Source organism: Rousettus aegyptiacus, unplaced genomic scaffold (genome assembly GCF_014176215.1).
Source record: "Rousettus aegyptiacus isolate mRouAeg1 unplaced genomic scaffold, mRouAeg1.p scaffold_m13_p_18, whole genome shotgun sequence".
In the NCBI taxonomy this organism is placed as follows: Eukaryota; Metazoa; Chordata; class Mammalia; order Chiroptera; family Pteropodidae; genus Rousettus; species Rousettus aegyptiacus.
The window spans coordinates 13,229,745-13,244,634 of record NW_023416293.1 but is presented as its reverse complement, the minus strand read 5'-3'; the positions used below and the strand labels follow the sequence as shown (position 1 = coordinate 13,244,634).

The 14,890-nt window shown below is 49.9% G+C and overlaps 1 protein-coding gene across 2 annotated transcripts in view; it reads left to right on the top strand.

The window, feature by feature from the left end:
- The window catches only part of DENND1B (DENN domain containing 1B), a 124,070-nt gene extending 110,822 nt beyond the window's left edge, over positions 1–13,248 (top strand). Inside the window, exons 21-23 of one of the 2 annotated variants that reach the window (XM_036235481.1) lie at positions 4,545–4,621; positions 5,458–5,674; positions 7,142–13,248. In XM_036235481.1, coding sequence (XP_036091374.1) covers positions 4,545–4,621; positions 5,458–5,674; positions 7,142–7,663 — 816 coding nt within the window. In that variant the 3' untranslated portion in view covers positions 7,664–13,248. The remainder of the gene's footprint in view (positions 1–4,544; positions 4,622–5,457; positions 5,675–7,141) is intronic. The other variant, XM_036235482.1, reaches the window with a different exon arrangement.
- Positions 13,249–14,890: the final 1,642 nt, after the last annotated feature.

The following is a 14,890-nucleotide window of genomic DNA, read 5'->3' as shown; positions in this document are numbered from 1 at the left end:
GCTGTCATTTATTGCAAAGTCTTGAAACAAAAACAAAGGATCTCAGCTTTTCCATTTGGTAAATATGGTAGATCTCACCTTCCAGGCTTAACATCAGAAACCACGTCACCGATAATTTCCCTCACTCTTTTCTGTTCCGTTCAACCCTCCGAGAGGTTTCCCCTGTCACCTCTTTAATTATTTTAGGGGCCTTTGGTGAAATTCACAACAGCTCTCTATTCCAAAGGTATCTGATGTTTACAAACAAATTCCCATTTTCTCCCAGGCATCCTGGGATGCAGAAATGGTGGGTATAGAGCTGATTCTAACGTCGGTCAGAGAGGAGAGTTAGTGTCGATGGAAGAAAACGGCCAATCTTGTCTTCGTGGGGGCTCCTGTTAGCACCCCTCGAGATAGACAAGTTGCCAGGCCTTCGACAGATATGTGACTGACTACAAGAGCATAACAGAATCTTATTATGATTTGAACGGGATTTATATCTACTACACATTGTTGTATTTCCTGATATAAAACATAAAATATTAGTATAATACCTAAACATTTTAACAAGGTGACCTGAGCGCTTAGACCAGTCACAAAATAGGACCACTATTCTCTATGCGTTTTTTTTTTTAATGGTTTTTATAACGTTTGCGTGTAATCCCTACCGGTCATTTCACAGAAGTCTGTTTCCTCTTTGCCTTTATCCATGTCTTCGACATTTGTAAGGTAACAGTTCTGTTAAGATTCTTGCTACATTCAATACAGAAACCTTTTAAGACTCTCTGCGCGCGTGTGCACACACACACACACATATTTATGCTTATTATATCTTGGCATGATTTTCCGATAAATGAAGGTCAACTGTAATTCTTTTACAAATGAGATATTTTAATCTGTAGTTATTTGCCATTTGCAGATATAGTTTATTAAGATGATCGGAAATAATATGATTCCACAAGATCCTGTTTTCATTTTCTTGGAATATTGCCCAGAAACAGGATTGCGGGATCATAAGGTAGCTCTGTTTTTCATTTTTCGAGGACCCCCTCCAAACCGTTTTCCATAATGGCCGCACCAAATTGCATCCTTACATATTTTGTGTGTTAACTCCATATCAGACATAGGATTGCAAAGATCTTCTCTGATTCATTCATTTTGTTGATTTTCGTTGTGTTGACCACGTTTATTTTTTTGGCCATTCTTTTGCTGTGCGAAAGCCTTTCAATCCGAGGTCATCCCGCTTGTCGATTTTTGCTTTTGTTGCTGATGCTTTTGGTGTCATAGCCAAAAAATCGTTCCCAAGTCTGATGACAAGGGACCGTTTCCCTATGTTTTACAGTTTCAGGTCTTGCATTTCAGTATTTCATCTGTTTTGAGTTCATTTTTGTGAGTGGTCATTTATGCAGTTTCTGTGAGATGAAATTTATGCAATTTCATTCTTTTGCATGTAAATACAGTTTCCTCAGCGCCATTTATTGAAGAGACTGTTCTTTTACTATTGAGTATTCTTGGCTCCCTCGTCAAAGATTATTCTGTTCTTTTGGTCTATATATCTTTTTTTTTTTTTTTTTGGTACATGCCGTTTTGATTCCTATCACTTTGTAATACAGTTTATAATCTTCTTTCTCAAGATTGACTTGGCTATTCAGGATTTTAAAGTTGTTTCTCTTATTTCCGTGAAAAATGCTGTTGAATAGGGATTGCCTTGAGTTGACGGGCGGCTTCGAATAGTGTGGACATTTTAACACTCTTAACTCTCTGGGTCCGTGAAGATGGATCTCTTTCTATTTATTTGCGTCTTCAATTTCTTTCATCAATGTGGTCGAATTTTTGTTACATACCTCTTTCGCTTGCTTGGTTAAGTTTATTCCTACGAATTTTCCTGTTTTTTGATGCCGTCGTACGTGGAATTGTGGCCTCCGTTCTGTTCTCAGATAGTTCATTCCACTCGTGTTTCATCGATGCGGATGGTCTCCACGGGGTCAAGGAGCCCTGACCGCGGTCGTCACCCTGCTCCAGCCCGGAGCCCAGGGCCCGGGGCACAGAACACACGTCCTTCGCCTTCCTCGAGTGCCTGGGAATGAATGAACGAATGGGTGGGTGAATGAACGAGTGGACGGGTGGGCGGGTGTAATGCTCTCCTGCGGCTCGTGGACACCGAGCGTGCCACGTCGATTAGCGTAGTGTCTTCTCTGCGTGGCGTCTCTTCCTGTCGGTTTGCTAACCCACTGAGGAACGCGACAGAAACCCCCGCTCTGTCCGGAGGTTGTCGTTGGCTCCGAAGGCACGAACCACGTGCTTCGACGAATGGGGTCATGCGACAGGGCAGCACCCTAACTCCCTTTCCTGGCGTGGGTCCTAAGCCAGCGAGGGAACCTGTGGGAGCGCGGGTACTGTCACAGAGGACGACCCAGAGGACGGACGCCAGGCCGGCAGGTGCGCGGCGATGCGGGGCGGACGCCGACTTGCACACGGCGCGCGCGGAGCGCCTCGCGGCCGACCCGCGTGGCCCCGGGCGAGGCGCGGGCCGACTTGCAGGGAGCCGAGTGTCGTGTCGCAGGCAGGCATGGCGGCGGGCGGCGGCCCGTGGGCGCGAGGCGAGGGACAGGAAACGAAAGCACAGAGGCCAGTCGCGGCCGCGTTCGGGTGGGGTCCAGGTAATGGCAAGGGGGTTGACCGCCGTCGTGAGGGGCGTCGATGCTTTTAACCAATCGAGGGAATAACATTGCCAGATACTACGGATTTTTAAAAAGCCACGCTGTTGAGGCACGTTCTGACAAATGCATATTGAGGTTTTAACAATAAAATTGTGTGACGACGATTCGAAGGACGGAGAGACACCCTGCTGATGAACTTTACTCGTGTTTCTTATTTCACGTGCATCGCGTGATCTGACGGTTGAAACGGTTGTGTTTCGTGTGGCACACGTGCGTCGTTTGGAGTATTTTATACCTAAATAAGGTGTTGCTTACGCGTTTATTAATCCCCGGTTCGTTACCCTCCAAGTTAGATGTGATCGCTAGAGTCACAGTCCATCAAACAAATAGCAGAACAAAGGATTTTGTCTGAGATCGTAAAAATCAGTCTCGGACCAAGGACCAAACTATCTAACTCTTTGCCCCCATCTGCGACTTAATTAACTGTAATCCCCCATTTCCTAAAATGTTAATCATGTTTTAAAATATCGGAACTTGAAAAGCTTGCATTTTATAATTGAAAGGGGCCGGCGGCTGACTTCATGGACACCCGGAAAATGTCGCTACGGGCGATTAATGCTCCCTACGTGTTGGAAGCAGCGAAAAAGAGTGTTACAAACGCGTTTCTCGTGGCGATAAATTAAAGAAAGCTGGCGGTTATTAGCACTCTGCTCAGGAAGAAAAGGAAAACTCTCCCCCCTCCATAAAAATTTATGGAAAAAGCGACATACGTTTCAAAGCGCAGAAAAGAGAAAAGCTTAAACAACAGCGAAACGCAAATACCCAGGTAGCAGGAGGCGCCCGAGACCTCAGCGGATCTTCCTGGTGCGTCGGGCACGTCAAACCGCGTAGCCGGAGTCTGGGAAAAGTCTTTTTACGTTTTTTGTTTTTTTTTTCCTGGAAATCAACTTACTGTTTTTTTCTTTTTCTCAATTTTTTCACCATGGTGACCGCTCGTAGCTGCATCTCTTAATTTATTTCATAATCACTCTCTTTTAAAAAAAAAATAGAAAGCATCTGTCCCCAAATTTAGGCCGCGTTAGGACCGTCTCGTGCTTGCTTCAGGGACTGTTGCTGATAACTGACAGTGAAAAGTGTCAGACACTTGCCCCTCGGTCGCTTGTTGCCGTGAGATTTCTGTCTCGGGCTGAAACGGGGTAGTATTTTCCTTCCGCCAACACTGGCCTCAGTTAGTCACCTTCGGAGTTAGCGAGGTAAGAAGATGCTCCCCCCTCCGCAGAGCCAGAGCCGGTTGCCTTAAAGACGTGCTTTTAATTTTTACTGTGTGTATTGAGATCATTTTTCCCTTTCTTAGTTATAGTTTAGTTTCCGTCCCGTGCAGTGGGCGGGCTTCTGGTGATCACAGCTCCGTGATTTATGACTCCACGTAGCGGTGCACCGTGACCGGCCGTGTGGCCCCCGCGAAGATCGCGTGATGTATTTTGTGCAGTCGAAGCTTATTTGCCGCCCATCACCCCGAGAGACTTCCGTTCACGCAGTCGCGGCCAGGCCTTTCCGCCCCGCGCTGTGGGCTCTGGGCGCGGTCCCTTCACGTCCCCTGAAAACCTGGACCCCAGCCCCCCCTCCCCCCGCCCCAGAAACACGCTCGGCGGCCGATGATGCTTTTGCTGAATAAGACGCCGCTTTTCTCCGCCTTGAGTTCAAATCGATCGTAAGGCAGGTCTCCCCGAAACGGGGAGTGGCAGACCGGGCGACCATGGTGCCCGTCCCCACACACGCCCCGCCCCGCGACTCCCTCCGTCCTCCGTGCGAGGCGTGCCGAGCGCGCGGGGGCCATTCGCACGCCCTGCGCCGGCGGCTTCGAGACGCAGGAAGGAGTCACTCACTGTCGTTTGCTCCCTGCAGGCGCGCTCGAGGAGGCCCCTGAGGAGCCCCGAGGGTGCTCCGTGTGAGGACGACGACGACATGGAGAGAGCGAGCAAGTCAGTGGCGGGTTTTGCCGTCCTACTAAGCGGGGGGTTGTGGGGGGGGGGCCTCCTGGCGGCGCCCTGGGGACATCCGCCCCCTCGCAGTGTTCCCAGCGGAAGGAGCCCAGTGCCCCCGGGGTCCGTCCCACAGGGGTGGGGACGCGATGCCCACGGAACCTCGTGGGGTTGCGTGACGGGGGCGGAAGCCACCCCGAGTTAGACCCGCCCTCCTCCCGAAGGGACAGGAACAGGGACCAAAGTTAAACAGGACAAACGGCGTCAAGGGAGAAGGAGGGACTCGAGGCTATGGCCCTATCAGAAGAGGAAAGTTTAACCCAAAGTGTTAAAAATGAATTTCAATATAAAATAAGGGAACTAATAATCGTATGAGTTTGACTTGTTAACAGTTCTGAGATGTTCAGGGGTGACCGCGGCACCCCTTCTTCTCCGTTAAGTTTATTTTCGTATAAAAGGATGTGCGTTCTTGTCTAAGATCGATGGATACGTAGATAAAAGGAAAAACATAAAAATGCCGAAGCTGAACTTGGCCTGTAGCAGACGTCCCAAGGGCTGAGTCGGCCGTTTCCAAGGCTGTCCCCGGGGCCAGACTTAGAGCCCCCTCCGCTCCCTGATCGATGAGGGCACCGCAGACTCTTCGTCTGTCTGTCTTTAATGCAGACCCCCCCAAATTCCCGCATTCGAACTGTGTCCACGTCACTGTGGAGAATTCGGCCGTGAACCGATTCTCCACCCCCTCGCGGTTCCACGTGGGGCGAGCCGCCGACGTCACGGGGCAGGTGAGCTCACCTGCGGCAGGTGAGCTCACCCGCGCACGCCGCGTTTCTCCCCAGGTTATCATCTGAAGACGGCGAAGAAGCGTCTGCATATTTCTACGAAAGTGACGATTCTGCGGAAACGCGAGGGAAGGCGCCTTACGCGGGCGAGATGGACCTGCTGGGCGAGATTCTGGACACGCTGAGCACGCACAGCTCGGACCAAGGGAAGCTGGCGGCGGCCAAGAGCCTGGACTTCTTCCGGTCGATGGACGAAATCGATTATAAGCCCGCGGTGAGTCGGCCTCCCAACGGTCACGTTAAATGAGGACGTTCTCTTCTTCGCCTCAGCTGCCTGGTATTACCCTTCCACTTGTGGAAGCATCGTTCCTCTAATAGATAAGTGACAAAACTTATCTGTTACGATAAAATTTCATCATTGCGAATTATTTCTAATAACCGATTTTCAGTATTTTCCATGTTGCTTATCCGATTCTGGTGGTTACTATCGTTAATTGAAATTCTTTGGTCAAACAGCACTATTCTCCGACAATCGAATTTTATACTCGTCTTTTCTAGAGAGTTTTTAAACCGTGAAACGTTCCCACTTTTTTCAAGGAATTTTATATCGTATTGCTCCAGAAAGCAACAATGCTTTGAACCAATGGAACCGAAGGTTTTTAAAATGCCAGGGGCGGCCAGTCGTTCTTGAACTTGGCGTCGATTCCGTACCGTAGGCGCCCGTCTGTTTTTTGTGAGTGTTTTGTCGTTTTGGGCGAATCCTTTTTTTTTTTTTTTTTTTTTTTTTTTACTTTATTTTCTGCTCTATCGACGTATGACTGGCGAAAACCGCATGTGTCTATGGCTCGGCGCCATCGGGCACATGTGAGGCGGCCACCGCCGTCGAGCTCGCCAGGGTGGCCAGCACCTCACAGTTACCGTTTCCTTCTCTTTCCCTTCCTCTTTTTTTTTTTCTTTTTTTTTGGGGGGGGGGGGCGGGGAGAGCGCCTCGCGCCCACGGTCCCAGCGAACCCCAGCGCTCGGCGTGGCGTCGTTCGGCATGGCCACCCTGCCGCGCGTGGGGTCTCCCACAACTCACCCTAACGGAGCCCGGTGACCAGTGTCGCCCCGTTTCTCCCAGCACCCAGGCCCTGGCGGCCCCCGTCTTGCTCTTCACTTGAGCGAGTCTGACGGGTTCAGATCCCACCCAGAAACGGGGCCCCGTGGGATCTGTCGCCCCATGGGGAGTGCCTTCCGGCATTGGCGCCAGTGGCGGAATGTCCTTCTGTGTCTGTGCCGCGCTTTTTGGTCCATCCGTCCACCGGTGGGCGCTTCAAGCGTCGTCCTGTCTTTGCCACTGTGGACACGCTGCCGCGAGCACGTGGGCGTGGCCGAGGCGTCAAGACGCCGGTTTCTTTGCCTTCGGGTGGATGCCCAGAAGTGGGCTTGCTGGGCCCTAGGTCTCGCTTTCATTTTTTCGAGGAACCCCACACTTTTCCTCGGCGGCTGCCCAATGTCCATTCCCACCGATGCCCGAGGCCCCCTTTTCTCCCGATGCCTCGCCCGCCTGTATGACCTGGCCGGGTCTCACCGGGGGCCGTTGCTGCCGACGGAGCCGTCAGAGGGAGCTGTCCACACCGTGTTTCCCCTGGAAGGACCTCCCCGTTCCCAGCCTGAGGAGAAATCACTATCGATTTCAAAATGGAAGAAAGTACCATTTCTAATTTTATGAAACATCTCTTCTGCACGTTTCCTCTTTCAGAATAAATCCAACACCCCGAGCGAGAGCAGCCTGGCCGTGCTGTGCGGAGGCGCCGGGGGCCAGGCGCAGCGGCGTGCGGGCCAGGACGACAGCGCCCTGCACGGCCGCCACCTGCCCCCGTCGCCCAGGAAGCGCGTGTCCACCGGCGGCCTGGCGGACGCCCTGTTCATCCTGCCGGAGGAGGGCGGCGGCAAGGCCCCCCGCGCCGACGGCCCGAGCGGGCGCCCGGCCTCCCCTCCGGGGTCGCGCGCCCCGCTCGGCTCGCCCGAAATTCCCCCGATGAGGAGTGGAGCAACGGACGCGCACGAAACACTAAGCCCGGTGTCGGAGGACCCGCCGAGCCCCGGCCTCGGGCGACCTCCGTCGACTTCCGTGCCCTGGGAGAGGGAAGGGGGGGGAGCCCAGGGTGCGCCCGAGGGTGCCGCGCTGCTCCAGGCAGTCGGGGCCTTACGCCACGTGACGTCCGCCCTCGAGCAAGACTTACGCATCTCAGAAGAAAACACAGGCGGAGACCAGGCTTAAACGCACCGCGCGGACTCAGCCTCCCGCGTCCGGGGCTCCCAGAGAGACGTTTCGCGATCCCCGGTGATCGAGACAGTAAATCAGGATGCGTAGGGATGACAGCTGTTGCTCCTACTGTCTAAAAATCACGTTTCCTTTGGAACGTTACTCGGTCACGCGTGGGTAGACATCAGCCTTCGGTTTTTAAGCGTGAAGGTGATTCTGCTGTACTCAGTTAGGTACCAGTTTGTATATATGTGGGCAGTACAGGTTGACCATGATCCCCCAGTATCTGGTGCTTAATGCCACTTCATCTTATTTAAACTACGTCTGCATTCACCGCCCTTGCTACAGTAGCTACTGAACCCGTCTGGTTGAGCACGAACCGACCGAGATGTCGAAACTTCTCAGAACTCCCCTTAAACTGCTGATCCCGTTAACCCGCTCACTGCCTTAATCTTACGCCTATATTAAGCCTACTTAAATAATTTATGGAATTACTTGTAAATTCTGAAAGATAAGTTATAAGTGTTCTACAGAGCAATGATGCCTTTTTCTATTCATGGAATAGTAGACAAAGTTCTTTTTTTTTTTTTTTTTTTCAGTTACAAAAGCTTTTCTGTGGATACCACAGCCACGTTTTTCAAAAAGTACCGAGGTCCACGTTTATCTTTCACTCGAGGTACATGAAGTGCTGAATGACAATGTGAATGAACGACCACTGTTTACAGACGAGACACTTTAGGCATCTTCACAGCCTCCCCGTGTGCCTTTGCTTCCTGGGGTCTGTCCCCGGAAAGCCAAATGCCACATAAACTGTCCTGATAAAAACGATGTCCTGGTCTTTCTTTTTCCTTTTTTTCTTTTTCTGAACTAATACTTATCTAAACGCTTTGTATCATTTCAAAGTTCCTTTCTGAGGTAATCGACTGTGTCCTTTAGAAGTCTGGGGTTTGTAGGAGACCCGTGAGGGAAGTGCCGAGTGCCCCCGTGTCCCCCGCCACCAAGACCTCGCGTGAGTGTGGCGCACCCGTCGCCGGCATCGGCCCGGCCCTGAGAGTCCGCGCTTCGTTCCGGGCCCCTCCCTGCTGCCGCTCCAGGGTCACCGCGTGCCGTCCGGCCGTCGTGTCTCTGGGCTGTGACGGTCACTCACGTTCGCCTTGCTTTCGGTGACCTTGGCAGTTTGGGGTCGCGCCGGTCAGATTCCCGGCGGGGCGCCCCTCTGTCGGGGTTCGTCTCACTCCTTGATCATGGTTCCACTGGGGTCGGGGGTTTGGGTGGGGGAGATTACTGAAGTAGGGTGCCATTGTCATTGCGGCATCTCAAGGGTGCACACCGTCGATGTGACCTGAGTGGCACGGGCCTTGGCCACCTCGCTGAGGTCCTGTTTTCCCAGTCTCTGCCCCTGCGGGTCCTGGCGGGGGGTCCCTGTGCATGGCCCACACCCCAGGGCCAGCGGCTCCCGTGTGCTCCCCTGCAGCGCGACTGGCAGGTGTAATCAGAAATAAATAAACCCGGGGATATCCTGCTTAATCAATCTGTATTCTCTATACCCCCCAAGTAGGCTTAATTCTTTAAAATGGTCATTTTAGGAAAAGCGAGAACCCCATCAGGACTGTACTCGAAAATCTTTACTGAAAGAATTGAATTTTCAGTTAAAAAAAAAAAATCCCAAAGTGGGTTTGTTAAAAACATCGCTTAAAAATGTTTATTCAGGTCAGTCTTTAAATAACTTAAGGAAAATGACCAAGGCTTTTTATTTTTCAAACTACATTCCAAAATCTAATTAGATGTGTTTTATTTGCAGTAATTATTCATCCATGTCTGTAAAGGAACACGAACTTCATTTTCTTCGTAAGGATGGACTCTGTACATATCAAGGAAAAAAAGTGTTTAATTCGTATTTTTTAAACACAAAAGTAAGACTCCCGTCTACTTTTGTTTTTATATACTCATTATAAAATTCCATGTTGCTTTATTGAAATATGTCGTTCCTGAAGTCCCCATATCAGAAGAGCTGTTTTAAATGAGGAGGGGAAGATGTCACACGGGCCCTTAATCTGCTCGGCAGATGGTCCTCTGTAATTTTTTGAAAGCACGTCAAGGAGCCCCTTAATATGAATGTTGCAAGGGGGTCTTTTTGTCCTTCAGAATCGAGAGAGTCTGAAGCATAAGATAAACGTGAGTGTAGCTTAGGCCGAATTTGGATTTCGGCCCATTTGCTTAATAAACATCGTGGCCTTAGGAATGTAAATCGGTTCCCACCCCTCAGTCACCTCCCAAATGTTTGACCATAACCCTGTGTTGTTTTGAGGACATTCAGCCACTCACAAGTCTTTTAAACTGGACCTGTGCCTTATTGAACTTAAAAAATCAGCCGTTATATCCCACATTAAAAACAAAAGTAAGAACGAAAACTCTGCATATTGTTCTTGGAAAGAAATCTGCCCCCCCCCAAAAAAAACTAGTCATACATGTTAATATTTCAAAGCATTAAAAGTCTGAGCGTTCAGAGTCAGGTCTTAAATGAGGCTGCCCGGGATTCCGGTGGCTCGAGGGAGAATGAAGTGAAATTAAGGTGAGTTCCAGAATAAACCAAGTGTTTTCTTATTTTCTTATGTTCATTTTATTTATTACAACTAAGCCAAACATTTGTAAATTCCCCTGCTGCTTGATTTTTTTTTCTTCTTCAAAGAAGTAACACCTGTTCTACAAGAGAACCGTGTACTTGAGGGAGGCTGATGGCTTCTGTACGTAGACTCTTCTGTGGCCTCTGAGCAGGACACGGGCCCCCGAATGCCAACCGAGCGTCTGTCCTTTAGCCCGTAGATGTTGTACATGCAGAATTTCGGGGGGGGGGGGGGAGGATGGGGAAGGAGAGCCGTGTGTGAATGTAGGGGCTTTTGTTAAGTGAAAGTGTTGTTCGGTGGTATTTTTGATGGCTACTACTTTAGCATATTTTGGAAAGGCACCCAAATCTAGCGTGATCGCTTTTCTGATTAAAAATTAATAATATTTCTTGACCGTTTGTGCTGGGCACGTGCTCGGCGCGGTGACCGAGGATGGAGAGAAAGGAAATGGGCAGCATAGTCCCTGTGGGAAAGGACGAGTTAAACGGAAAAGGAAGTGCGAGTCTATGATAATAATAACAATAACAATAATAATAATAATAAATTTTGCTTAGAAGTTGCTAGCCTAAGAGTCTAACACCAAAAAAAAAAGTCCTTTAAAGCTGCTCGATCTAACACGTGCTCTGAGGTCAAGACCGCTGTGCCTCTTCCAATGTCATTAACTTCCTGTGTTGTTACGTGAAGTCTGGATCGTAATGCCGCTATCTGAGATGTCTGCTTTGAAAGGCCAGGCTCTGGGACTCCCGGAAACTAAGTGACACGTTCATCCGATTCCCTTTCACCTCCGCGCTCCGTCTTGGAGCCGAGCAGCACGGGACTCCGTCACGCAGTGACACTTCGGCAAGGCCTGGGGGCCACTGTGCTCGGGGTGGGACCGAGGAGGGTGTGTTTGCATGGTGTGGGGATCCGGTTCTCACTGTCTTTATCTTGATAACAGCGTTCTCTAGAACCGGTCCCCTCCCTTTTAAATAAGAGCCGTGTGCGACCGAGCTATCGTCAGCATTTTGTCCAATCTCCCAATCATAGAACCTGGGACTGCTAAATTATTAGCTGTTTCTTAAGTGAGGTGAAGAGATAGACTCCTGACCCAGAGGGGAAAACTGTGAATTTCCTCATAATCGGCAAACCTTCCTTCTCCCCCGGAAAATTTGTATTTTCTCAGGAAAAGATGATTTTCTTGAATAAGTTTTCTAATTCAAATGCCATTACGTTTAGCATAAAAGACCTCAATCCCAGGTAGATATTTGTAAGTCAGAATAGAAATTTAAGAATGTCAGATGAATACCCGAATCGAATCCTCCACAACGCTCCTAACATGAGAAAAGGTTTTTGTGAGCCCATCCACATCCTACCCGCGGTCAAGCCCAGTGATTGTCCGTACCTGTGTCTTACGGCTCCTCTATGAGGCAGAATTGTTTTGATCGAAGAAAGCAGTCAACATCATGACTTGGTCAAGAGAGGGAATTCTGGGTATTTAGAAAGAAGCATACTTTATTTTGAAAATAATAGGATTCCGTGCAATATTTTTCCTTGCCTAGTTTTTAGTTCATGTAAATATGCTCGTTTGCTTTTCCAGCAGATGCTGCGAGGTCACGTTTTTTTTCAATATGTGTGTAACACTGTAGGTAGCAATGTTCTATGTGATTTTAGGGGGAAACGTTCTTTATATTGTTGGCAGGAGAAATGTTTTTGTTTATTTAAAATAATTGTGGATCTTGCATTATTGTATTGTAACTAACTGCCTCAGCAATAGTAAATATGCAACAAGCAAATCTTGAACCTTAGACTAGTATTGACAATATGGCTACTCTAAAAGAAATGTATATAGTGCGACATGCTGATTTTTACCCGTGTAAAATCAATAACCAGTATCCAGCCTGTGCCACATACATCTAACTGGCATTTGCACGGTGATGACCACACACACAGACTGTAATAACAGCCTTTGGGATGAACCTTTGGTGAGATTTATAAAGGGCGTTGCCAACACTTTTGACTGTCTGTAAATCAGGTTAATTTTTGTATAATGCACAGTTTGTTTAAGCTTAGAGCTTCTATAGATTTCTACTTTTATTATACTTGAATCAGGCAGCCAAGCACTGTGGAGAATCTGTAGCTCTGGATGCAATATGCAAATATACCAAAAATAATAATAATAATAATAATAATAATAATGATAAACAAGGTACTGAGTGGGGATGGTACCTGGATGCTTTACGTCCAGGAAGCTCTGTGTTTTTTTTTTTCCGAATCATACAATAGTGAAGGAATTTAAAATATGCAATCGTCTGTCTTCAAAGGTTGTGAAGTCACACACAGATTACCTCTTTAACGCGAGAAACCTCTGAGTCTCTTTGTCGCTGTGATTTCCGTTCTCAGGTGAGAGCCTTTGAAGGACATTAACAAACCACCTCTGGCCGATCGAGTGACGTTGAGGGCAGGGCAGAATTAGAACGCTGTGCAGGCGGAAGTCACCAGCCTTTGGCTGGTGTCACTTTCGAGAACCGTTGAGAAATCGCATACCAAACATGAGATTTCTGCAATCTGTTGTGATCTGGAACTCAGAGCCATGCCCGAAACGGCGAACGAGTATGAACTGCATGATGCGTAAGACTTAAAACGCATAAGGACTTTTTGCATACAAGGTACGGGAGAGGCTCAAAACTGGACTCTTCCAGAGCTCGTTTCTTTAGCTTTAATGGAAAAACTATTCCAAAGGGTCGAGCCTTTCGCTAGGACGCGGTGAAGACCAGCCGCCCGGCACCGCGACTGGCTTCATGGTTCTCGCGTCCTCGAGGCTGCAGTGTATGTAAATCATCTCGAGACTCGACTACTACTGGGAGGACATTGTGTCTAGAAGTGCTGTTTGGGGAATTTTTTAAAAATATGCAAAAGTAAATATTGGATGAACTACACGTTACCATAAAGTGCCCGACGATGAAGCTATGAAATAAAATCGGTCGAATTCAAACCCTGGCATGGTGGTGGCGGCTCTCTTTTTTAGTTGGCCAGTCACCCCTTCCTCTTTCCAGGTGACCTACCCTGGCCCCGCCCCTGCCCTACCCGCCCCCGCCCCCGGCCCCCTGGCCACGCCCCCGTGCCCCGCCCCCGGCCTCTGGCCACGCCCCGTGCCCCGCCCCGGCCCCTGGCCCCGCCCCATGCCCCGCCCCCGGCCTCTGGCCCCCGCCCCCTCCCCGCCTGCAGCACCGCATCCTGCCACAAGCGACCGTGCCCAGCGCCTGCTCTTGTCCTCGCCGCTGCTGCCCTGTCAGGTAAGGGATCCGATGACATGTTCAATTTCAACTTCGTACATTGCACTTGGCCCCAAAACGCAAGACATTTGGTGATTTTTTTTTCATTAAACGAGTAAACTGAATAATTCCGCCATCTAGAATACGTGTAAAGGCGATATTACAAGAACCGGTTTAAAAGTCAGCGTCGGATGTCTGGGCCCGTTTGAACGGTCAAAGAGCACGAGTTTGGAACAGCGCCACTGGGGTTGGGGGGCGCCACAAACTTTGGGGGTCCGAGCCCTGAGAAACTGTCTGCCAGCAAAGAGTGACTCGGGGGCCTTGGGAGGTGAAGGGGGCGTTGAATCTCGGGTCCTCGTCCAGCGGCCGGAATGGAGAAGGCGAGAGCTGCAGAGTTTAGGGGGAGGACGGGCCATGGGGCTGGGCACCGCGGAGGTCGTTGGGGGCCGCCCCGGGGTGCGTTTCACGGCGGGGTGCGGCGAGGCTCCACGCAGTGTGGGGTCAGGAGGAGCGAGAGGAGCAGGAGGAGAGGAGGGGAGCCCCGGAGACCCCGCGAGTGTCCCGCTGACGGGCGCGTGACGGAGGGGACGGGGCCGCAGGAGAGAGCGGTGACCAGAGGCTCGCGGTGGGCTCCGCGCGGTCGGGAATGGCCCAGCCCAGTGGGAATGCTGGTGGTGGGGGAGGCTGGGGACGGCCTCTGGGGCGATGTCCCCGTGCGGCCAGGAGGACGACTGCCCCACGGCAGAGTGGGAACGTCACGCCGTCAAACGCTCTCAGCCTAGAGCCAAAAGTTTATGCACGTATATTTCATTTTTTATTTATGTGCCACTTTAATAACACGCTGTATGCATTTCTAAACATACGGGAAATTCTAACCAAATATTTGGAGAATAAATGTTTGCACACAAGGCCCAGTATTTCCTCTCCAGACCCCACAGGCTTCTCTCACACGCACCTCCCAGAAGGGCAAACGCCTCACTCGGGGTCTTACCTTTAGGAAATGTCACTCTCTGCCACTGGCATCAGGAGCCGTTGGAAGGAGGGAGCTCGGTCTTTTAGATTTGAGAATCCGCGTTTCCCTTTCATCTTGTTTTCTGAGTGTTTCGACCAGAAACATCCCCTCATCAAGAGCGATGATGAAATGTAACACTCGAGATGACTTAATTAAAAGGTTAATTCATTAAAAAAGGGGGGGGGTTTCAAATGCTCCTGGAGGTTGCTTTGGTCACGTGTAATGTCATGAAATGAAAAAAAAAGAAAAAATACCCAGAAAGAAGAACGACCACGTCTCGATTTTTATTTGTTGACACTGGGTGGCTTTTCCGCCGTGACTTATGCCTGTGGCTTTCTCGAATCCGAGACTGAAG